Genomic DNA, 25,290 nt, shown 5'->3' with positions numbered 1-25,290 from the left:
CTTCTTTTGTTACTTTGCATGTTATCCATTGTGCAGATAGAAATTAAATACTTTAATCTATAATTCAATATTTATTTACATTTTGGTAAGATTTTGAGAGAGAGATATGACTAGTAAAATGCGAAATAATTTTTCTGAACATTCTTCAGGACAAAGTGTTGTCATTCTTCCTAACTCTCCTACAGTTCTCTTACCATGGTAAACACATGGCTCTTGATTGCACTGAGAACACCCTTATGAAGTCATAGCTTACCTATTCAATGCCACTTAATTGCTTTTGGGTAAGAATTCAGTTCCCTAATTCCCAGTTCATAAAGGCCATTTCTGGAGGCAAGTTTAGGTTTTGTTATTTTGGAATTATATGTCAGATTGTTGTTGAAATGTTTATCAACCACCTCAGAAAAAGAAAGAATTCTGAAACAGCTCCCCATAATTTGTTATTTGGATAATTCCTGGATTTCATTAACCTGGATTTAATTTATAATAGATGAGAGATCAAAGAAATCCTAGCTCTTATGGTATGATTTGGGCCACATGAACTTTAGATTTTATTTTTCTACCTTATACACTATTATACATGTTAATTTTGTGTCCAAAGTAGATTTAAGAGAAGAACAGTCAATTGAGTACCTATGAAGCACCTGTGTACCAGGTGCAGGGAAAGAAGGAAGACTGAAACAGAAGTAAATAGGCAATACAATACGATACGATACGATACAATACAATACAATACAATACAATACAATAGTATTGTATCTTCAATACAAGTTGAAGATGGTTATGATGAGTATAAATCCATGAAGCTAGCAATGGCAGGAAAGCTGAGAAGCAACAAATCAAGCTGCAGGTTTTCTAAACCTTCCTTACAGGAAGACTGTTGGCTGGTTGTGCTGGCTTAAAAAAAAAAACTGCCACGAAATTATTTGATACTCCTTCCATCAAAAGGTGAGTAGAGAGTGGCCAAGATGGTCAACTCGAAGCAGCTAATGTGTGTGCCACTCACGGAGAAAAATGGAAGGGTGAGAAAATATAACACCTTCAACTGAAACATTCAGGTACTTGCACTGGGACTAATCAAGAAAACAATGTGACCTATGGAAAATGAAGAAAAGCAAGACAGGACCTGGGAGCAACATGGAGCCAGGGGAACCGCCTCTGCCCAGGGAGGTGTTGAGAAAATGTGCAACCCCAGGAAACCACACTTCTCCCATGAATCCTTGCAACCCTTGGATTAGGAGATCTCTTTGTGAGCCCACCCCACCAGGGCCTTCAGTCTGACACACAAAGCTATGTGGAGTCTTGGTGGAGCAGCTGCTCAAGCATGTGTGGAGACCCTGGAGCCTCAAATACTCAGACTTTCCGGCAAAAGTAGTTGCAGCTCTGGCAAAGTGGGAGGGTAGACCCCTGTACATATAGGGGAAAAGATTGAATCCAGAGGGCTGAGCAGTAACAGCCTGCAGGCTGTACTTCCATTGTGCCTCAGAAAATCAGACCCACTGTCTTGGAATTTCAGCCACCCACCAGTAGCAGTATTGCACCTCCCTGAGAAGGAGCTCCTGTGGGAAGAGGTGGGCCTCCATCATTGCTGTTTGGGTGCCTTAGCCATTCCAGCCTTCAGGCTTTGGAGAGTCTGAGCCGACTAGGAATAGAAGGGATCCCCTTGCAAAGCACAGCTCCTTTACCAAAATGTGACCAGACGGCTGCTTTAAGTAGGTGTCTGATCCTATTCCTCCTCACAGGGTGGGACCTCCCAACTGGGGCCTCCAGCCAGCCCCATTGGTGTTCTCCAGCCAACAGAATGTTGAATTCTCCTTGGGACAGTGCTCCCAAATGGAAGGGTGGGCTGCTATCTTTGCTGTTTGGGAGCTTTTGGGCATTGCAGTGTCTGAGCAGACCAGGGGTGGAAGGGATCCCCCAGCACAGCTCAGCTGCTGTACAAAAACATGGCCAGACTGCTTCTTTAAGCGAGTCCCCAATCCCATTCCTCTTCACTGTGTGGGACCTCCCAACCAGAGCCTCCAGCCACCCCTGTTGGTGTTCTCCGGCTGAAAGAGATTTGTAACCTCCCTGGGATAGAGCTCCCAGAGGGAGGAGCAGGCCACTATCTTTGCTGTTTGGACAACTTAGCCATTCCAGCCTTCAGGCTTCGAAGTGTCTAAGGTGACTGGGGGCTGAAGCAGAAATGTGAATCAAAACCACAATGAGATATCATCTCACACCAGTCAGAATGGCTATTATTAAAAAGTCAAAAAGTAACAGATGCTGGTGAGTTAGTGGAGCAAAGGGAACACGTCTACCATAAAAACACAGGCACACAAATATTCATTACCGCACTATTCACAATAGCGAAGACATGGGATCAACCTAAATGCCCTTCAAGGACAAATTAGATGAGAAAATGTGGTACATATACACCATGAAAAACTATGCAGCCATAAAAAAGAACAAGATCATGTCTTTTGTGGGAATATGGATGGAGCTGGAGGCCATCATCTTTAGCAAACTAACACAGGAACAGAAAACCAAATACTGCATGCTTTCACTTATAAGTGGGAGCTAGATTATAAGAACTTATGAACACAAAGAAGGGAACAACAGGCACAAGGGTCTACTTGAGGTGGGAGGAGGGAGAGAAGCATAAATGATAACTATTGTGTTATCACAATAATACTTGGGTGATGAAATATGTACAACAAACCCCCATGACATGTGTTTACCTATGTAACAAACCTTCACATGTACCTCCAAGCCTAAAATAAAAGTTTTTTTAAAAAGGTATTTTCGTTCCCTCCTCCTGAGACTGAGTAGGCTTATGACCAATACAATACAGTAGATGCTATCATAAATGATGTTCCTTTCTCACTGGAATGCTTAAACTTGAAGCCCTAAGAAGTCTCACTACCCTGAAGTAGGCAGAGATATTTTAATATTAAGCTAAGGCAAATCAATTTTGTAAGTATCAGTTCCCTGATGGAGAAAACCTGGAACTGAAAAAAGAGACTGAATGTTCTGAGGAGGTTGACTCTGCAACCTTCCAGATCCTGTAAGATTGCAGAGGTAGCCCACCTTTCCTTAGTAAGAACTAGTACTTCTGGAGCATCTCCCAGCACAGCAGGAGTCTTGCCCATATAAGGTAACAGATGATGCCCTGGAAGGCTACCTCTACTACCTCTCCTTAGCTCCCAGGCCAATAACTAGGGTTAAATCCCAGTGTAACCCACCTGGGGATGTGCTGGGCCTTATAAAGAAGGAAAGGGACTTTATACCTAAAGAATTATGTGAATGAGCTGGCATATATGAGCAGGAGTCAGTGAATTCCTCCCAAAAGTGGATTTTAGAAGTGCTTGATCAAAGAGGCCAGAAAGTACAACTGCATAAAAAGAATTCATTGACTTGGGAGCACTTTCTCAAGACCCAGGATTTAACACCCTAGCAAGGACTCCAGGGGATGGGTAAACTTACAGCTGGTGTAGCTCCTAGAAGCCTAGCCAATTCTCAATAAAGTGGGAATGTTCAAGGTGCCCTAGAAGTAGGCAGATGAAGGAGTTGAGGCTGAGGAAAGCAGACATGTAGAATGGATATACGCCATATGGCCAGAAAACCCACCAGAAGATTATGTTCCTCAGAAGGGCCTAGAGAACACACCATTCCCCAAGGCCATCAGGAATATATTGGTGATAGGAGCACTAGCACCACTAAGGAACTCTGTGATGGTTCCCTCTGTAGGCAAGGGATGATGATACTAGAGGCAGTCACATAGCTGGCCTGATTGATATCATTAAGATGATGGGGCCTTGATGTAATAGAGGCCAGATGGCAGCACTTATTATCAGGAGGCAGGAGGCTGTAATTACCATAATGACTGGCAAGGCCAGGGGGCGGCCAAGGCTGCTTGACCCACAGGGAATTGTGGAGATGGTTAACAGAGCATCATAGTTCTAGGGGCAAAACAGATGGGCAGTTAACAAGGATGCTGCTTAACACTACAATGAAATAAAGACAAGAATGGAGGAGCAGGATGCTGGGTGGCTGCCCAACAATGTCACAATTGCTTGCTTGGTCAGTTCCCAGACCACAACAAATGTTCACATCTATAACCCATAGGCTAAAGAAGGGCCTGGGGCCTTAGAAGAACTCTGCCTCACCACAGCAACTATGTTTCATGACAACGGAGTCCTTGAATGCATGAATAAAACTGATACATTTGGCAAGTAAAGTAATCCCCACACTAGGTTTCTAGCCTGTGGAGTAAGAGCTGTTACAGCGGGAACAGCCAAATGGAAACCTCTGAAACTGCCATCCCAAAGCAGTAAATAAATAACAATATAGTATCACCTGGAGAGGCAAGGCAAATATGTGTGACAGCATTAAAGATCTGAAGGATGCAGGAATCGTGGTTCCTATTGTATCTCTATTCAATTTGCTACTTTGGCTCCTTCAAAAACCAGATGGCTCCTGGAGAATGACTGTAGACTATCACAGAATCAACCAAGAAGTATCCTAGTTTGTAGCTATTGTGCCCAGCGTGGTATCCTTGATAGAACAAATTTGTCCTCAGATACACATTATGCAGGCACTGATCTAGTGAATACATTCTATTTAAGCCCAATCAGGAAAGAGGATCAGAAACAGTTTGCATTCACAGGAATAGACAATATCTATTTAAAGTTTTCCTCAGAGCTATGTTAACTGTCCCGTCCTCTGTCATAACAGAGTCCGAAGAGATTTGGACCTCCAGGACATTCCATAGAACATGACACTGGCCCATTATATCTGTGACATGATGCTGATTGAGTGGGAGCAAGAGGTGATTAGTATGCTAGAGGCCTCGGTAAGACGCGTGCACTCTAGAGCATGAGAAATTAACCCAACAAAGAGTCAGGTGCAGTCACTTCAGTTAAGTTTTGGGGATCCAGTGATTGGGGGCCTGCTGAGACAACCTCTCCAAAATAAAAGACAAACTATTGTATCTTGCATCTCCTACACAAAGAAGGAAGCACAGCATTTTGAAAGCCTTTCTGGTTTCTGGAGGTAACAGATTCCAAACCTAAGAATATTGATCTGGCCCATATATAGGATGATGCAGAAGGCTGCCAGCTTTAAGTGGGGGCCCTTAGACTGCATGGCAGCATAAAGCAAGCACTTCCACCCAAGCTTGCCTCCCTTTACTCTTCACTTGTGAACAGCCTTGCATCAAAATCTGACTGTGGTCCCTTCCCATGTTCTATCCCAGGCAAATAGCCTAATAAAATTTTTACATATCTAATCCCATTTTGGCCTCTGCTTCTTGGAGGACCCAACCTAACATAAATACTTTGAGAAAGGTCACAAAAGATAAAAGAATAAGAAATCACTGCTTTTTTTTTTTTAAGAGGCTATAGAGGAAACAAAAGGGAGGACTAAAATTTACAGTATGAAGACAGGATGATTATATAGGGTAGGACAAAATGACGACAGAATATGTGTAGCATTCCTATCATTAAATTTTCTCCAGTTTCAACTGGGGAAGACCCCTTGTCTGGCATGAGGGGTTAATCATAGGGCCATTAGCATGACTTTAGTGGTATTGACTGCAGAGCCAGAAAAAGGTGTAAAAGATACAGAATCCAATCAGCCACCATTAAAATATCATTAAGAATTGTGACTCAGCCAGACAGGAAGATTGTTAAATAAATGTTTCAACCAGATAATAAAGGATTAATACAGGAAGTTAGTTGCTGCCCGGGTAGAGGGTTGCAATCTCAAATCACAGGAAAGTAATTTAACTAATTTTATTTAATTAGGTGATTTAAGGGCCAAACTTGAACCTATATGAAAACAATTTAGTCTTAAAACTATGAGCATAATATTTTCCTTTTAATGATGACTATAATAAAGGGTCAGCAAGTCTGTTTCTTGATAGGAAGCACCATCCTGGCTATACGCAGCCACCTTAACTCTTGAATTCTAGTCAGAGATCTCTGGGCTATAAGCAATGTCAGCTTGTTGGATAGTTACTTTACCTTGGTTGTTATTTATTTATTTAAGACAGAGTTGGTTGGTCTTAACTCGTTGTTGCCCAGGCTGGTCTTGAACTCCTTAGCTCAAGAAATCCTCCTGCCTTAGCCTCCCAAAATACTGGGATTATAGGCATGAGGTACCATGCCCAGCCTATCTTGGTCATTATTTATTGATCTGGTAACCTCACCTCATTTCAGATGATAAAACAATTCCCCAGTAGAGGCAGATGTACCAAGAGAGTAGCGCAGTTTATGTTCCAGGGAGCTTTACTTGCATGCTCCCTTCCAAAGTACTGTAGCTGATTTCAAATTCAAAATTTGGTATTTTTTATTAAAAATTATGCCTCCCTCACCCCCACCCCCACCAACTGTATAAGCTTCAAGCCCCACAAAGCCTGAATCTGTCCCTGGCGTTTACACAGCAAGCTAAGAAAACTGAATATTGTCCTGAATAGGGGAACCATGTAAGAATGTCGGGTAGTACAGAGGCATGTCCATATTTGCATTTTAGGAAGATTACTTTGGGAACAATGTAGACAAAAGACTGAAAGAGGGGTAGATCTGGAGGGAAAACTATAAGGAAGCTGTCATTGTATTCCAAGCAAGAATAAAGATCTTTTGCTTTTTATTTTATAAAAAGAGTTGGTGTTTCCTTTGAAAGAGCAAGATCCTCTGAGGCATTTCTAATTTTCCTTATAAAAGCTCCCTCTTCCCATTTCAGAAGTATTATTCTTCCTTCAAGAAGCTGAGGAGATTAAAATCTTTCACAGTGTAATAGTCTGTTCTTGCCTTCAGAAAGTAAAATATGAAATTTTCATACTCTACAGTGCTAACTTACTAGCATAAGGAAAATAGCAAGTGTTTGTTTTAAAATAAAATGTCAATGTAATAATAAAAAAAAGTGAGTTCTTCTGTGACCTTTTTAGCCCAATAAGAGACTCAGATAGTACACACTGTATCCCTGGATGATATGCTCAATACTATCTATTAAAAGTATATTTAGAGTATATATTTCAAGATTAAATACATTTATAGTTCATCTTAAAAAATAAATGTACAGTAATCAAGAAGACTGAGAGAAAGGAAAAGGTGGGTTGTTCTACCAAAGAGCAAATCTTACTCTAAAGCCACAAAACCAGTTTTAGACGGCATAAAAATAAGCAAAAGTATCTACTGAAGTCAGTTTGAAGTTTGAAGTCTAGAAATGGACCACATGAGCTGTCTTAGTTCATTTTGTGCTGCTCTAAAAGAATACCTGAGACTGAGTAATTTATAATAAACAGAAATTTACTAGCTCAGAGTTCTGGAGGCTAGGAAATCCAATATCAAGGTGCTGGCATCTAGCACGGACCTTCTTGCTGTGTCCTCACATGGCAAAAAATGAAATGGAGAGATAGAGCAAGAGAGGGCTGAACCCATCCTTTTATAGCAACACCAATCCCACCCGTGAAGATGAAGCCTCGTGCAGCCTAATCACCTCTTAAAGGTCTTACCTCTTAATACCATTAAAATGGCAATTAAATTTCAAAATGACTTTTGGAGGGGTCACATATTAACACCATAGCATAAGCATAAACATTTCACATTAATAGAGAAAGAATGAGCTGGTAGATGGTCAGCCATTTTTGCACAACTCTATGAGGTAAAAGGAAAATCATTATTGACTTCTACTTTATGGTTAAACTATGGGGAGGATCTCCCCTTCTTTCTTGGGGCTTAGATAACCATAAAGCCTACATTCAATTGTCTACTCTTCCTCAGAAAGTTGCTATTATAAATCCATGCTCTGCCTTGTGGTACTGGGTAGAAGGAAGAAAAGTCTTTTACAGAGCTTATAGTATTCCTCTGAAGTCTGTAGTAACAATTAAAAGAAAAAGTATACACTGGGCATGTAGATCAAGCAAAAGATCTAGTAAAAATTATAAGTTGTTAGAAAGTCACTAAAAATATTTTAGTTTATGCCTTTGATTTAGGACTTTTTTGGGGTGAGTTCTTTGGAATGAAATTAAACACGTTCCAATTCGAATTCTTAGTGGATACACATGTTGCTTCTAGATCCTGGAAATACTTGACTATATCTGGCAGACCCCTTACTGAAGTTCTTAGCCAAAGAGAGTCAGCTTATACCCCTGTACACCTAGGCAAAATGGTAAACAGCACCAGCCTCCATATTAGACACAAAAGAAAGGAACCATCACCTTTGCTCTGAAGTTTGCCTCTCAAGGCAGGATACCTACTTCAAATATATTGCTGCTTCTACTAATTTCCCTTGCCTAATTCTTCCTGATCCTTCCATGCACAGGATAAAAATGAGACTCCAGAGAGAGGAAGTACCATAGGCTATGGGGGTACAGAGAGGAAGAAATCAATTCTGTTTTTTGGAGGGGTTAAATAAATGTCTGGAAAGCTTACATCCCAAACACTCTCTACTTCTCTATCATACTGTGTTTCAGTTGCCAAGTACATGTGTCTCTGCATTAAAGCATGAGCTATTTGGGCATAGACACCAGGCCCATGAGTCTTTGCATTACCATCCAAAACCCAGTGCCTAACATATTATATGTGCTAAAGTGTTTGTTGTACCAAAATAAATACATAAATACATAAATCTTAGAAAATACTTTCTTCCTCTCTCTGTAGTTGCCAAAAAGCCAAAATCTGATCCCTGGATCTATTAGTTTGGTTTTTCACACTCTCACCTTCAGAAAGAAAATAATCTCTCATTAAAATCTTACTAGATGCAAATGCAAAATGGATTACTTTTTCTCTTCAGAAGCAAAATGTACAGGTGTGGAGTAGGAATTCGTCTCCACAAATAGGAAGGAACTACGAATAAAAATAAGGCATTTGGACTTAACATTTTATTACCGTGTAATGGTTTGGGCAACCGTTTCCAAAACCTCAAGATAAGGCGCCAATAACTATCTGTGAAACAGGCCATCAGAAAGTCTGGCATACTGTGCATTGAGATTCAGAGTTGTACAATGAAAGTATGATAATTCCACAGGAGGTAGCATCTAGCAGATTCTGCTTTCGTTAGGCTCTAGGGAGCCCTATTAAGAGAGCTTTCTCCTATGACATTTATTTTTAACACTACTCTCTGTCTTAAATCTAATTTTTCCTTAGGGGAAGAATGTTGTGCCAGACTGTAAAATAAATTGAATCTTTTAAATCTAGCCCTTGAAGAATAAACCAATTTCTATTTAACCTTCAAAACTCTGACAGATCAGATCAATCCTTCTTGTTAGTACCCAAAATGTATCAAATCAAAGTGTTACTAATATACATGATGCAATAGAACTCTCATCAGGAAACTAGGCTGAATGTTTCAATATTTGCAGTTACTTATATGCTATTTTTCCTATCTGACAGTTTGTATGGTTTGTACCTTTAGCAACCTTATTTTTTTTTTATCTAAGTTACACTACTTCAGTACATATTCCACATAAAGAAATTCAGAAGAACTGTATTTTAACGTCAACTACTGTAGCAAAAGCTGCTGGTGCCTGCCCAGATTCCTCTTTCATCAGGCTGCTGTACTCACTCTCCAGCTGCTATGAGTATTGGCTGTTCAGTGTTCACAGCTGCATCTTTTTCCAGAAAATTACCTTTGGCCAATAAGAGCCACCCCAACAACAGACGTCTGGGGAAGCTCAGAGTTTCCAGTGATACAGTGGTATAAAGACTACCTTTCTTGCCCCAAAGTGGGCCAACTTCATAGTGCCTTTCATGCCTTAGAGAATATCTCATGGGGTCGGTTACTAAGTTCTGTTGAATCTGCTTCCTAAAGTCTGTTAACTATCATATTTTCACTATTGTAATTGCCACTCATCCTAGTTTAGGACAATCTCTCATTGAACTATTCAAATCACCTTCTGAATCAATTTTCACCTTTCTGTAGTCCCTTCTCTACATTATTGCCAGAACTCTAAAATGCAAATTCGAATGTCATCTACCCCAGCCCCCATCAGCACACACCTACTTGAAACCCTTAAATAATCATACACATCACTTACCCAGGGATAGTAACCTGAAGTCACTTCACACATACATTTTGTTTCTCCCTGAAGAAAACGACACCATGGAGCCAAACAAAGCCTTGTAATATGTACAATATAATTGGATGGCATTTCTCTACCTTGAGAGCAAAAGTCAGCTGAAGCAGTTAACTATTAGGTCAGTGCAAAAGTAACTGCAGTTTAGACAAGAATTCCTTCTATGCTTGGCTCAGGAATCTCGCAGTATTAATCCATTGGATGGGGAAACTTCTTAGTCTTAGACTGGGATAATTCTTTCCCAGGCTGAATATATTTTAATCCTGGAATGTTTTGACATGAAGTACAGCAATGATGAAAGTAAGCCCATAGCAGTGATAATTCTGTTGAAGAATGATTTGTGCATATTTGATATTTAAGTATCTAAAGGTTGAAATTTTGGCCTATTAAAGAAACAGGCTGACTTGTGACTCCAGTTTATAACATGTAATTGAATAACTTTGACTTTTGGTTTTACATTGAAAGCTATGTTTACAAACAGTATTGGAATACTTAATAGAGCTTATCCACTGCATTACCCACCCCGCCACTACTAACCCCCTCCACCACCTCTTTTTCTTTTTCTTTTAGATTTAGGGAATTTATCAGTATCTGGAATGCTTTGTCAGCCATTAAAGAGAATATAATGAGTTTATAAACAAATAAAACCTCTACAGGAATTTAAATTGTAAACCACCCCCCACCCCCTTAAATAGCTGTAACAAATTTACTACATTTATAAATTGAACAAGATTTGAATGTCAAACTAAAAAGTTCAGAACAAGGCCTCTAAATTTTGAACTTTACTGTATTAATAAATATCTTTAACAACTAAAGTGGCCCATGAAATATTTTCTGTGCAAAAAGGTCACCCTCAAGAGCATTAGGATCTCACACTGACATACAAATCTAGCTTCAGATCCTTGCAAAATCAGAACACATTGCAAAGTTGGGCTGCATTCTTGCCTGACAAAAATGCCCCCTCCTTGAGATGGTGCATGAATTTTCAGGGTCCCCATAAGTCTCTCACACACATGTCACTCATTTACCTTTACGTGCCTGGTCCTTATAAAGGCATTTGCAATTTCCATTCACGAATTTAGAGCAGTGGTTCTCAATCAGGGTGATTTGCCCTCCCACCCTCGCCCCCCCCGCCACCCACTCCCACCCCTGACCAGGGGCCATTTGGCAATGTCCAGAGACATTTTTCCTTGTTACCATTAGGGGTGGTGCTACTGGCAACTAGTGGGTAGAGGCCAAGGATGTTGCTAAACATCCTGGAATGCACACACACTCCTCCAACAATGATCCAACCTGAAATGGCAATAGTGCTTAGAATGAGAAACCCCAACCTAAACGAACCCACCTACAATCCTCTAGAATGGCAGAGGCTTTGCAGTGACCTACTTGTGTATCCTGGAGATTAATCCATTGATATTATAGGGCTCACAAGTATCTTCTTTATTCACTGTTTATAAAGCCCTATTTTGTATCTGGGTTCTTAAATTTTTATAAGTTTCTCTTTTTAAGTCTTGTCTTTTACGAACTCCTTCCCTACATTGAGGTTAAAGATACTGCTTTCTTCTACACATTACAAATATTTTACATTTGTCTTCAATCCATCTGAAATTTATGTGATGGAAGTCATAGATGTAATTTTATTTCCATATGGATAGCCCATAGTTTTAATAGCATTTTGCGAATAGCTCATTTTTCTCCACTAGGAGGTAACACTGATTCTGCTGCAAACTAAGTTTCCATATGAATGCTCATCTGCTTTCAGGCTATTTTGTATATATTCTGATAATATCATTAATTTATACTTTTATTAGCAATCTTGCTATCTGATACATTGTAATTCCTACCTCAGACTTCTTTAAAATTTATGCTTACATATGAATTTCAGAATAGCCCTCCTGGAATTATAGTTGAAATTATGCTAAATTTATAGATTGGGCAAATATGCTGACTTTTCTCATTATAAACATTGTATTCCTATTTGAATTTTTCCAAAACTTTCAGTAAAGTTTAACAATCTCTCTATAAAGATAATGATAGGTTTGTTCCTGGGTGCTGTGTGTTGCTTATTATGAGGTTTGTTTTTCTAACTATCATCTCCAGTAACTTTTGGGGTTTTAAGTGCTTTTAATTCAAAATAGTCAATAGAATACTATGCATCCAATAACTCTTTTTAGTTTGGACCTCATATATGGCAAACTTGCTGAGCTATCTTAATAGCATGTCTGTAGATTCTCTTGGATATTTTAATTAATCACAGCAACTGCAATAGTTACTCCTATTTTTTTTTGTCTGAGTGCACTGGTTCTGGTCTATAGGGCAGTTTTGAAGAGGTAATGTAAATTGCTTTACGAGGCACCGCTTTTAAAGATTTACAAATAAATATGATTTTTTTCCTTCTAGATTTTTGGCAGACACTTTTGATGAGGTTGAATGGGGCTTAGAACATGCCACCCCAAAATATGCTGCTGTTGCATACTGATTATTGTGATCTGAAGGCACCTGCGATACAGCAGATATATGAAGGGCTCTCTGACCTTCCCCTTCCTACTTAAAAGCAAGTCATAAAATTTCCCATGAGAAAGAAGCCATCCCTGTACCAGGAAATAACATTTTTATGATGGGATCCTGGAAATTAATGCTAAAATGGGTCTGCAGAAACAAACCTATTAAAATAATCTTTATCTTCCACTAATTTTACCCATATTTTTCCTAGTCACTTGTCTACAGTTTGTCAACCTTAAATCCCTTTTCCTTTGTCTTGTCACTTCCCTACAAATGTATCATTCTTTGTTTTCTTTAAAAAAAAAAAAGGCATATAAGCTGTTGGTCCTATCCGCTTCATTTTTCTTTTGAATGCTCCCATGTGCATGTAAAAATATTAAATAAAATTTGTGTGCTTTTTTTCTGTTTACTTGTCTTATGTTCATTTAATTCACAGGCCCAGCTATTGAACCAAAGAGGGCAGAAAAAGTTTTTCCTTCTCTATAGTTTCAAGGAAGATTTATTCAGTTAGCGATTTTCTAAGTTTTTAACAACCCAAATGGGTGGTACTAAGCCATTTATAACACAGCACAGCTTTGTTCTTTAAGCCTACCCAGTTTGCCTGAAGGATTTGCTCTTCTATTTGAAGGTGCAGCTGGAAAGCCTTCCTCTATTCTAGAATCTGCCTCCTTTTCACCCCCAGCCTTGCTAAGCACCTTTCAGGGAAATCCATTGAGCTTAAATTGGCTTTGACTGGGATACTTTTTTTTTTTGAGACAAAGTCTCATTCTGTTGCCCAGGCTGGAGTGCAGTGGCACCATCTCTGCTCACTGCAACCTCTGCCTCCTGGGTTCAAGCAATTCTCCTGCCTCAGTCTCCTGAGTAGCTGGGATTACAGGCGCCCATCACCACACCTGGCTAATTTTTGTATTTTTAGTAGAGACGGGGGTTTCACCATGTTGGCCAGGCTGGTTTCGAACTCCTGACCTCAAATGATCCGCCTGCCTCAGCCTCCCAAAGTGCTGGGATTACAGGCATGAGCCACCGTGCCCGGCCTGGAATGCTATTTAGTTTTCAGAGTTTCACAGAAAGATCCACGAGTTTTAAAAAGCTGAGGCAGGGGAACCGCTTAAATCCAGGAGGCGGAGGTTGCAGTGAGCCAATATCGTGCCATTACACTCCAGCCTGGTGACAGGGCAAGACTCCGTCTCAAAAAAAAAAAAAAAAAAAGTTACTTTCAATTACCTCACAGATAGTTTGAAAGAAATAAAAGTCAAAGTCAGAAGGCCAGCTATTAATAGTGGCCAATACAGTAAAACCAGGGATGAAACTGAGATTTTACAGGAAGAATGAACATGGCTCATTCTCTTCAAGCTCTAACTCCTTAGTCAACAAATAAACTAGTCCTGCAAACCAAAACAACAAAAAAAACCTGATACAACTGTATTCCCCAAAGTTTCCAAGTGGCTGAAACAGCTAGAAGAGGATTTGAGTGCATTTTCACACACATGAAGAAAACTATCAAGGAAAAGATCTTTTGATGTGTTACAAACTATTACAGGTAAACAAGGAATCAGCAAAAATAATCCCTGGGCTTTACAAAACAATGAAATTTCAGTGTTCTAAAACTTTTTATTGGGGAAACATGCAGTATTGAACAGTTAGCTTTTTTGTTCTCTTTGTGCCACAATTACTGGAAATACTTTATATTTTCGGGTTTTTTTCTTCTTCACAATTAAGGGGGGAAATTATTCTGTATACTGCTTTCAGGCCAGGCTGTGTCAGTATTTTACCTGGGAAGGAAATGGCTAAGACCCTGGGAGTCGTTTTGTTTCCCCCAAGTTAAAATACATACGTTGCTGGAGGATTTATCAGCTAAAAAGCAACGTTTGACTATTTCATACTGTGTTACGTAACTTCCTGAAAATGTCAGAACATCTTAAGTAGGCAGCAAGCCTGGCAGGAACATCTCCCTCCCTGAGTGTAATAAATTTACTTTCAAAGTCTGAGAGCTTTTTCAGAGTCATGTAAAAAGCCCCAGTTTGCTTGTTAGTTAACTTAGGACCCCAAAACATATCTAAGCTTTCATTTTTCAGTCTTATAAAGCCATACATCTATCTTACACTACTGTGACTGTTATACATACATATAACACCCCCAAGCTGCACATGTGGTGGTGGTTGGGGTATGGACTTATCGGGGAGAATCACTGTTTCAAAAAGGCAAAGACCAGGAAAGATCAATTTGGTAGTGGGGTAACATCAAATCCAATTTTCTCACTCAACTTTATTAAAAGCAGCTGGCTCATGACTTGTGGTAGGCAAGCAATGTTATTTATTTAAAAAGCAATTCTCAGTGGGCTGCCCTTCAGGTTATTCTCTACATAAGTCTGTAATTTTATGTACTTCCTTTCTTTAATGAAAAAATGGTATTTGCCCTTCTGACTTTTCACTTTGATAACCTTATTAGTATCAGAAACAAGTTAGCTGTAGACGGATTAAAATGAAAAGTGTTCTCATTTTTTCTAGTAAAAACAGGATATTGTAGATACATTTCAAATTTCAGTTGTCCAAAAATGTAGCCCTTCTATATTTTGTAGTGGCAGATACAAGAGATCAGAGAGCCCTTAAAAGTCACGTTATAAACATGAACATATGTTCAATCTCTTGTATTAAGTTTTCTTCCCAAAAACTGCCAGGCATCCACCACTTACCTCATTTTTTGCAACTGTTAAGAAAATTGCCTAATACAGAAGCCTTTTGAAAACTGTAAAGCTGGGCCATTTCTGTGGTCAGTTATGTACCTTTTCTTAAATTTTCTAGGTCAATAACTGCAGAATACAGTAGTAACACCCTATCTTTAGCCACCCTTAGAGCTTTAGGGCAGGGAAATTCCTTTTAAGACCATCTCTGTTCTTTTGGATTTAACGAAGTACCGAAACACTTTATACTACATGTAATGGGTTTGAAACAGATTAAGCAGCAGGATGGAAGCTTAGTATTCTTGTTTTTGAAGTAAAACAAATCCTTCCAAATGCCTCCTTTTGTTCATTGTCTTCCTCATCCTTCCAACCACTTTCCTAGCACTGGAGTAACAGCCAGGCAACGTAATACAGTACTTCAAGCTTTACAATATACTGTTAAGTGCAGCATTGCCTAGTGAGAGAAAGATAAAATTAAAGAAAGAACGAGAGAAACCTCTCGTTGGAAAGTTCCTGCAGTAAAAGTGAAACCTATGGTATTGACTATCTTTACAACTATGAAAAACTTTTCAATTCTGAGAAAATAAAGGTATCAGTGAGCCAGTGCAGCCTTCAGTGCTACACGTCTTCACCTCCCTTTAATCTTTTTAACAGCTACTAGCTGACCCAGATGCCCGCTTAATTGCTTTTAGCAACCACCAGGTCCAACACACCTCAAGCCAGCTCAAGACTCACTAGGCAAGCGGAGCAGAAACGTAAGCCGGCTCCCTTCAGACTTTCAGCGAGGGAGAAGACGCAGCCGGGAATGGGGCGCGAACGCCACGCCTCCATGAGGGGCGGGGCTGCTTCCCGACCACCATTTCCGCAGAGGCAGGGCAAGAAGAGGGCCACAGGTGACGTCATTCAGGAAAGCCGCCCTGACTGGAGGGAAGGAGGCGGAGTCTAGTTTCCCTGGTGACGGATTGTCCAGTGGTCGCCTGGTAACCGGTCGTGGCTGTACTGGCGGCAGCAGGGCTGGCGGCTTAGGCCGCAGAGGTCTGTGGGCCTGAGCCCACGCTGGACTCTGTCCGTTCTGCGATGACTGCTGCTCTGGCCGTCATCACGACGTCGGGTTTGGAAGATGGGGTGCCTAGGTCCCGTGGCGAAGGGACCGGGGAAGTGGTCTTGGAGCGGGGGCCCGGCGCGGCCTACCACATGTTCGTGGTGATGGAGGACTTGGTGGAGAAGCTGAAGCTGCTCCGCTACGAGGAGGAGTTCCTCCGGAAGAGCAACCTGAAGGCCCCGTCCAGGTGGGTGCCGGCGTCCCCGAGCGCCCGGGTGCCTGCTAGCCCCCAGGGAGATGCCCTCCTTGGTCCTGCTGGGAACCAGTTTCGTGAGAGCGGGTTAGCAATTCCTTGCCTCCGTCTTCCTAGCCAGGGAAGGGCACTTCACCCCAAACTCCCGGGAGGTCCGTGGAGCTCACGCAGCCCTGACTTGGTATTTTTGTAGAGAGAATAAATAAGTTTTGGAACGGCAGAAAGGATCGGAAGACAGCTTGCCTGTTTTTTTCCATCACACACGCATTACCACAAAACACAAACTATATTTTCTGATTGTAAAGATGAAACAAATACTCATTGTAGAAAACTCAGAAAAACACAAGAAAATGTCTAGAAAAATTATAAGACCGTCCAAAATCTCGTCTCCAGAGAGGAATGCCATTATCACTTAAGGCTTTTTTTCTAGTTTGGGGTTTTTGTTGTTGTTTAAGACCCTGTTCATACAACTGGGGACCGTGGGTACTTAGGACCCTGTTAAGGAGCACTTTAAATGCGGTTAGTAAACTTGTTAATTACTTGCTATGGTTTAAAAGACTTCTGCCTTTGTAATAACCATACTCTCAGAAACTGAAAAGTGGAAAAGACGAATGACAACTATTGAATTGTCCCCCTATCGTAGAACCTAAAGTTTTACCCTTGTTCCGGTGGGGGAAAAGTCCAACATATCCTGAAAGCAATGCCATTACTTGCTGAGGGTAGTGGTCAGCTAGGACCTTCTCCTCAAATCACTGTAGCTTAGCAGTAGCCCGATAAATCAGTTTTATAGCTTTTCTTTCACTTTAATACTTACATTTGTTTATTTTATTCCATAAAAGGCAATCAGTGTTAAGAATCTATAGTACTTAATGTCTGCAGCCAGGCTCAAATAATTTCCCTTGATAGTTTAAATCTCATTCCACTGCTCTCTTCCAATAACTTGAATTGAAAGATATGTAGGCTTGATGTAAACTGTTCATATTAAATTACTCCATGGTCGGAGAAAAGATAAAGGAAAAAGTAGTGTTGCTTGATCCATGTTAGAAAAGGTAGTCCTGGGATTATTACTTAAAGTGAATTGATCAGGATAATATAGACAACCAACATTTCCTATGTTAATAAAAATGCATTTTTTTCCAAGTATATTTTTAAAATGAAAACAAAATGTCCTTAAGGTTCTGTTGATGTCATCTCTTGCACTGTGTCCTCAGGGGTTCAGCAGGATACTTTGAATCATGGATTTGTGTGGGGATATCCTAGTCCAATGGTTCTCAAAGTGTGATCGCCAGACCAACAGCATCAGCATCACCTGGGAACTTACTAGAAATGAAATTCCTCAGGCCCTTTCCCAGGTCTACCTTTTCAGTAATTATAGGAATGGGGCCTAGCAGTCTGTTTCAGTAAGGCTTCCAGATGATTCTGATGGACACTAATGTTTGGGAACCACTGTCCTAGGTTTACAGCATCTATTGGTGTTCATTCCTCTGCCCTAGAAGAGTTATCTGCCGATAAGGAAAAGATGACTTTTTGGTGGGTGGGTGCTTTGAAAGGATAGTGAGCATATACCTGGAAGGACTTCATGGCCTTTTTTCTTCCCAGCTTTCTGTTATCTTCCAGAACATTTACATTTATCCTGCAGGAAAAAGTTTGGGAAACATGAAGGAGTACACGACAGATTTTTATGACAATGGTTATAATAGTTGTAAATACATTGTAAACATAATAATGATAGCTACACATGAACAAGACAAATAAGATCTTTGATTAAACTGACTTGAATGTTGTTGCTAGTGAGTTTTGTTCCTATAATGTTTAGGTATAAATCATACTGATCCTCGTAGAACTGTGTTTAGTAGACTAGGGGATTAAGCAAGAGCCCACAGATGTTTGACTGGTGATGTGACATTCACAGGTTCTTAATCCTGACTGCACCTTATAAACATGTAGAAATCTTTTGAAATATACCCCATACTGGGCCTACTTTCACTGAAGTTCTGATTTAATTCATTCATGAGGGAAGAAGCAATGTTTGGTCAAGTACTAGTATTTTTATTAGCTCCTCAGGTGATTGAATATGCAGCCAACATAGAAACAAATGTTCACCATAGGTGATAGGTTAGAAACAGTAAAAATGCATAATGAGTAATCGTTGAGGTCTTTTTTAAACTCTGAGGTTCTTCCAGATTACCATTTTCATTCATAAGGTACTTACATATTATTACTGACACTTAAATCATTTTGGCAAAAATTCTACATGCTCTGTGCTCTAACATGCACTACATTTCCTGAGTGTAAGGTCTTTGATCTAATATTTTGGGTACAGTAGTAATTGCCCTAATCCTGCTGATTTAAAAACTTCAATGTGAGTGCTGTGGATTACTGGAAACTTCAAAGGGTGAATTATCGAGGTCTTTTGATTTGATGGCCATTTGGGGGGAAGAAAGATTGTTGGACAATTGTGAATTCGGCCCTATTAGTTATTATAGACTTATTTGCATTATTTCACATCCGCCCCCATTCCTCCTTGTTTTGAAACAGACACTATTTTGCACTGCCTACCAACCCTGGCGAACAGTTCTACATGTTTTGTACTCTTGCTGCTTGGTTGATTAATAAAGCGGGACGTCCCTTTGAGCAGCCTCAAGAATATGATGACCCTAATGCAACCATATCTAACATACTATCCGAGCTTCGGTCATTTGTAAGTGTAAATGACCCTTCTTTTTCCTTGTTCTCAAGTTATGAATTTTAATACTGGTAATTTAATAACAAATGCTAGCCATTTAGATGACTCCTCTGTAAATATGAATTTATTTTTAGGTAAAACCTCCTTAAAATAGTTTACATTATAATGTTAATGTCACTTCTGAAAATGTTCAGTATATACTCTTTATTAGCCCAAAGTAATATATTTTTTAAAAAATCTTGATATATCTGAGAGGTAAATTTTGGGGTGGTTAATTCTTGATCTAAAAAATGATAATTAAAAAAAAATCCTACAAAGGCAAAACACTTTATATTCTGAAAGGGAACTTGTACTTAAGACCATGACAGCAGTTGTACTTTTTCATTTCTGACTTTTCCTGGGCAGGCAGTAAGATATTTTTGGCACAAATGTTATTAATTTTTGACAAGTGAATCACTCTGTCCTTAAACATAGTTGTTTAAATAGTTTTACTGGTTTCTTTTCACTCTAATAAGATCAATAATTTGTTCTGCGGCTATGATGTTATTGCTTTTTAATTTGATACTTTTAACAATAAAAGTCTTTATTTTGAGTATTTTTATGTATCAATGGGTTACAAAGACTTGAAATGGATTTCTATGAAGCAATGTAATTACAGTTATTGTAAATCATTTGAAAGAAAAGTGATACCTCCATTCAGCAGTTCTTTGCTTAAAATATTTGACATTTGGAGTATAACTAACAAATAATACCCTGTTTTTTCTTTTGTTTTTCAGGGAAGAACTGCAGATTTTCCTCCTTCAAAATTAAAGTCAGGTTATGGAGAACATGTATGCTATGTTCTTGATTGCTTCGCTGAAGAAGCATTGAAATATATTGGTTTCACCTGGAAAAGGTAAACATTACCCACCCTGATAATAGTAATTTTATGGGCATAGCATTTGCCTCTGAGGGTACAGAGCTGTTCAACTGAACATAAAAGAATTATTCCTTTTGACTATTCTAAATTGAAAATACCACAGATAATTAAGAAAAGCCAGTATAGACAAAATTAGAATGTCTCGTGTCTTCAAAACTAATTCTGAAGTAATGTGTTACATATTATTATGCCCTTTTCCTGTTCAAATATGTAATTATTAAAGGTTTAACTGTGACTACATATCTTTGTAAATACTGGACAATTTTTTTAAAGTCTCTTGTACATATGTTCACACACACAAACATAGTATATACACAGAGGGAACTGATAGCTACAGATTTAAGGAAAAATGGAAATTAATACAGTACTTTAAGTGGGATTTTCTCCTTTGCTAGTAGTTACTGGGCAAGAATAATACTGAAGAAACTACCTGACACTCTCCTAGACATTGTTCATTGCTTTTGTGTCCAAACTGACAGTGCTTTATTTCTATTATTATATTATATTATATTATATTTACCCTATGGTATAAAATTGTTCTTTACTATTCTGACATTCTTGCTAGAAATCATGAAATCTTCACAAGTACTCTGTTAGCATAATGCTTGGTGTATCTTAGATGTTTAATAGATATTGAGCATATGGATGAAATAGAACATTTGGAAACTCAATTTATAGAGATTATAATTAGAAAACATAAATTTTATGCTTTGCAGTTTGGGATTATTAATAGGTTAGAATGTAGAAGGCACTATTCAGGTAAAATGCGAGTAAGCAGTGTTTTTTTTTTTTTAATTAGAACTAACTTCTGTAGAAAGATATATATATATACACACACACACATATATATATTATTCCCTGTTAATAACATTTTAATGTATATTCAATTATATTCTTTTAGATATAATCTCCCTATTAAGTTTAATAACTTCCTTGAATTAGGTTATCATTGGGATGAGCCATATGAAATTACTCATATTCATCTATTTTTAAACTAAAAAATGGCAATTTCATATGCTTCAATCCAAACATTATTATTTAGTACAATATAAAGAATGGCTACATGGTCCATAATACTTTATTAAATTTCAAGAGAAGATAAGTTATGAGATGTGCTGCTGTATTTAGCATTTTAAAAAACTGCTAAATTCATAGACTAATATATTCTAAATTCACCAGAAGCTATGGTGTAATATCTCAACCACTATTCTATTTTGCACTTCCTTTGTTTCTCAGCACATCTTATTCCTGGCCTATGTATTGTAATTTGGATAATTTATTTTTTAGTTTTAATTGGCACATAACTGCAAATTTTGGAGTACAATGTGATGTTTCGATACATGTGTACAATATACAATGATCAAGTTAGTGAAATTAACATATTCATCATTTCAAACGTTTATCATTTTATTGTGGCAAGAAAATTCCAAATCTCTATGAGCTATTTTCAAATATATATTATTGTTAATTAATATATAATATTGTTAACTGTAGTCACCCTGCTGTGCATTGAACACTAGAACTTATTCCTCCTAACTGTAACTTTGTACTCACCCACTTTGACCAACTTCTTCCTATTCTCCCTTCCCCCTACCCTTCCCATCCTATGGTAACCACTATTATACTCTCTACTTCTATGATATTTGTCTTTCTGTGCCTGGCTTATTTCACTTGACATAGTGTCCTCCATGCTTATACAGGTTGCTACAAATGACAGAATTGCATTCTCTTTTATGGTTGAATGGTATTCCACTGTGAAAATATACCACATTTTCTATTCAACCTTTGATGGATACTTAGGCAGATTCCGTATCTTGAGTATTGTGAATAGTGCTGCAATAAACATGGGAGTGCAGATATCTCTAACATACCGATTACATTTCTTTTGGATATATATCATCAGTAGTGGGATTGTTGGATAATAGAGTAGTGCTATTTTTAGTTTTTTGAGGCATCTCCATAGTGTTCGCTATAGTGTCTGTACTAATAATTTACATACCTACCAATAGTGTTCAAGGGTTACCCCTTCTCCATATCCTCAGCAGCCTTTGTTATTTTGGGGGGCGAGGGGTTGGGTAATAGCCATTCTAACTGGGGTGAGATGATATCGTGGTTTTGATTTGCGTTTCCCTGATGATTAGTGATGTCAAGCATTTTTGCATATATCTGTTGGCTGTTTCTACGTATTTTTTGAGAAATGTCTATGAAGATCTTTTGCCCATTTTAAAAATTAGACTAGTTTTTTTGTTGTTTTGCTATTGAGTTGCTTGAATTTCTTGTACATACTGGATGTTAAGTTCTTGTCAGATGGGTAGTTTGCAAATATTTTCTCCCATTCTGTGGGTTGTCTCTTCACTCTTTTGATTGTTTCCTTAAGTTTGATGTAATCGCGTTTGTCTATTTTTGCTTTTGTTGCCTGTGCTTTTGAGGTCTTATCCAAAAAATTCTTGCCCAGACCAATGTCATGAAGTGTTTTCTTCCACGTTTCCTCTAGTAGTTTCAGTTTCAGATTGTATATTTAAGTCTTTAATCCATTTTGAGTTGGTTTTTATAAGTGGTTAGAGGTAAGGGTCTAGTTTCATTCTTTTGCATGTGGATATCCAGTTTTCCCACTATTTATTTTTCTTTTTTTGTTTTTTAGCACCATTTATTGAAGAGACTGTGACTTGGATAACTTATAAGGACTGTGTTTAAATGAGGAATAAAAGGAGGGAGCTGAAAAGTAGTCAACATTAGAGAATATGTCAGCTCTGTAACATGTAAATGAGATAGACGTTACATATAGATGAATTTTTTATATATCTAAATGTCAAAATGAATCCTAGAAGAACATTGCCTTTGAGATATTTTCGAATTCTAATTATTGAAAAATTAGGCAATTTATTATTTAAGATGATTGATTTAGTTCACAGTATTTTGCATATTAGTAAATGTTGATTTTTGTATTTTTTTAATATGATTGAGGCATGGGTTTTCGTTTTTAAGACAGGGTCTCACTCTGTCGCCCAGGCTGGAGTGAACCTCTGCCTGCCGGGCTCAAGCGATCCTCCCATCTCAGCCTCCCGCATAGCTGGGACTACAGGTGCACACCACCACTCCCAGCTAATTTTTTATTTTTTTTGTCAAGACAGGGTTTCACCATGTTGCCCAGGCTGGTCTCAAACTCCTGGTCTCAGACAGTCCACCTGCCTTGGCCTCCCAAAGTGCTGGGATTATAGATGTGAGCCATCACACCCAGCCAGGTACATGTTTTTAATACAAGTTTTCTCTCTAGCTTTGTTACTGGATTAAAAAAAGGAAAAAAAAATATGTTTTCATAAATAAGCCCAAATACATTGAAGTACTTTTAATATAGGAAATGTGTCATTAATCTTGATGAAGAAATGATTTTTTTCAAAGTTTAATGTTAGGATCACTAATTAGATTTTGGAAATAAGAAGAAAGCTGGAATCCTTCTTATTACCTATGTTAAAATAAACTTCAGATTGATCAAAGATGTAAATATGAAAAGTAAAACTATTAGAAGTATTAAAAGACCAGAGGAGTATAGAGGTTGTGGTATGACAGAAAGCCTCCAATATATGATGTTAAAGCTAGGGTCTGTGCAGGAAAAGGTTACCAACTCTGTCTAAGAAGAACTGCAACAATCTTGAATAGCCAAGATTGTAAGTAATACACTAGGGGAACAATGTTTGAGAGGTTAGGAAAAACATTAATTTTCTTAATATACAAAAAGCCAAAAAGTAAATGGTATAAATAGACATTTCACCAAAAAAGAAGTGCAAATAAGCAATTAAAATATGACAAGATATTCAATCACTTTCATGCTAAAGAAATGCAGTTAAAACAAGAATGAGATTTTTTTTCACTTGGTTGATTGGCTAAAATTAAAGTTTGTATTATATATCATATTGGTGAATATATGGAGATGGAGTCACCCTCCTTCAGTATTGTTTGGAGTCTAAATTAGGGTAACATTTTGGAAGCCAATTTTGGCAGTATATAGCAAAACAATACTGTACAAAGTTGTTTACCCTGCCATTTCACTTGAACAAATTTATTCTAAATGGTATGTGTAATGATAAATGTACAAAGATGATCTTTGCAATATTGTCCAGCAAAATAATTAGAAACCTCTATGTTCAGTCATAGGCTGCCAGTTACATTAATTATGGTATTGATTGTTCAACGAAATACAGTGCTTGTATGTAAAAAATAATGAGAAATACATGTGTATTTAAATGTGGTGTATTAGTGAGAAGCATTAAGTTGGATAACACCATGCATAGTATCATCTCATTTTTTATAAATTTGGAGATAAACACTTTTGCTTTTTACATAGAAAGTTTTAGGAAAAATACATGAAACATTTAACAGTGATTATGGAAGCGGAGTGAAAAAGGACAAAACCTGGCATAGAGGACATGATATTTGCATTATGATTTTTTTGTCTTACTAAATATTAAAATTATCACCTCATGTTTAATCTTGTTATTTTAGGCCAATATACCCAGTAGAAGAATTAGAAGAAGAAAGTGTTGCAGAAGATGATGCAGAATTAACATTAAATAAAGTGGATGAAGAATTTGTGGTATGTGTGTAGCTGAACTTTCTGTTCATTTTCACCTTTCGGCCACTTCCCATTCTCTTAATTTCCCCCAGACTTCCATTATCTGGAATATATTTTATTTCATTGTTTCTAAAGAAGAAAAGCTTTTAAATACAGTGCTGAGTATCATCATTTAGACCTTTGGTTAAGTTAATGTTTGTATTCTCTAATGATTGAGGTCTGAATTTTAGCAGAGGTTCTTGAACTGTTCAGGGAAATATATACCACTAGTTATATGAGTAAATACTTTATTAACCATTCATGATGTTAAATAGACTGTGACTAATAAAGAATTTAAAACAGAACAAAAGAATTTAGGATTAATAAATTCTGCTTTATACGCATACCATTCATTTCTAAGGAATTCCTTTATTCATCTACAATTAGGATGAGTAGGAATTTTTTAATGCTTTTAAATGATCAACATTATTTAAGTTGTTTGGCAGAATCTGCACCTTTTTACATGTTTTACATGCCATCCATAGTGTGCAGCTAAAGATGACAGAGACAAAATAACTTTTTCTCAAGATAATTCTCAGAACTAG

The 25,290-nt window shown here is 38.1% G+C and overlaps 2 protein-coding genes across 14 annotated transcripts in view; one reads left to right on the top strand and one right to left on the bottom strand.

Annotated features, from left to right (window-relative positions):
- Positions 1 to 16,153, bottom strand: part of HHLA2 (HHLA2 member of B7 family) — a 159,856-nt gene extending 143,703 nt beyond the window's left edge. For 4 of the 13 annotated variants that reach the window (XR_010155683.1, XR_010155681.1, XM_063806949.1 and 1 more), the window contains exon 1: positions 15,950 to 16,113. The gene's annotated coding sequence lies outside the window, so the exon portion shown is untranslated. Of the gene's footprint in view, positions 1 to 15,949 lie in introns of all 13 variants that reach the window. The other 9 variants (XR_010155674.1, XR_010155675.1, XM_063806950.1 and 6 more) reach the window with 6 other exon arrangements.
- The window catches only part of IFT57 (intraflagellar transport 57), a 60,213-nt gene continuing 51,014 nt past the window's right edge, over positions 16,092 to 25,290 (top strand). The window contains exons 1-4 of the mRNA XM_526260.6: positions 16,092 to 16,525; positions 19,070 to 19,232; positions 19,994 to 20,112; positions 24,637 to 24,727. Of these exons, the coding sequence (XP_526260.2) occupies positions 16,314 to 16,525; positions 19,070 to 19,232; positions 19,994 to 20,112; positions 24,637 to 24,727 (585 nt within the window). The 5' untranslated portion in view covers positions 16,092 to 16,313. The remainder of the gene's footprint in view (positions 16,526 to 19,069; positions 19,233 to 19,993; positions 20,113 to 24,636; positions 24,728 to 25,290) is intronic.

The sequence above is a fragment of the Pan troglodytes genome, chromosome 2 (genome assembly GCF_028858775.2).
Source record: "Pan troglodytes isolate AG18354 chromosome 2, NHGRI_mPanTro3-v2.0_pri, whole genome shotgun sequence".
Taxonomy (NCBI): domain Eukaryota; kingdom Metazoa; phylum Chordata; class Mammalia; order Primates; family Hominidae; genus Pan; species Pan troglodytes.
This window is presented reverse-complemented; position numbering and strand designations above follow the sequence as displayed.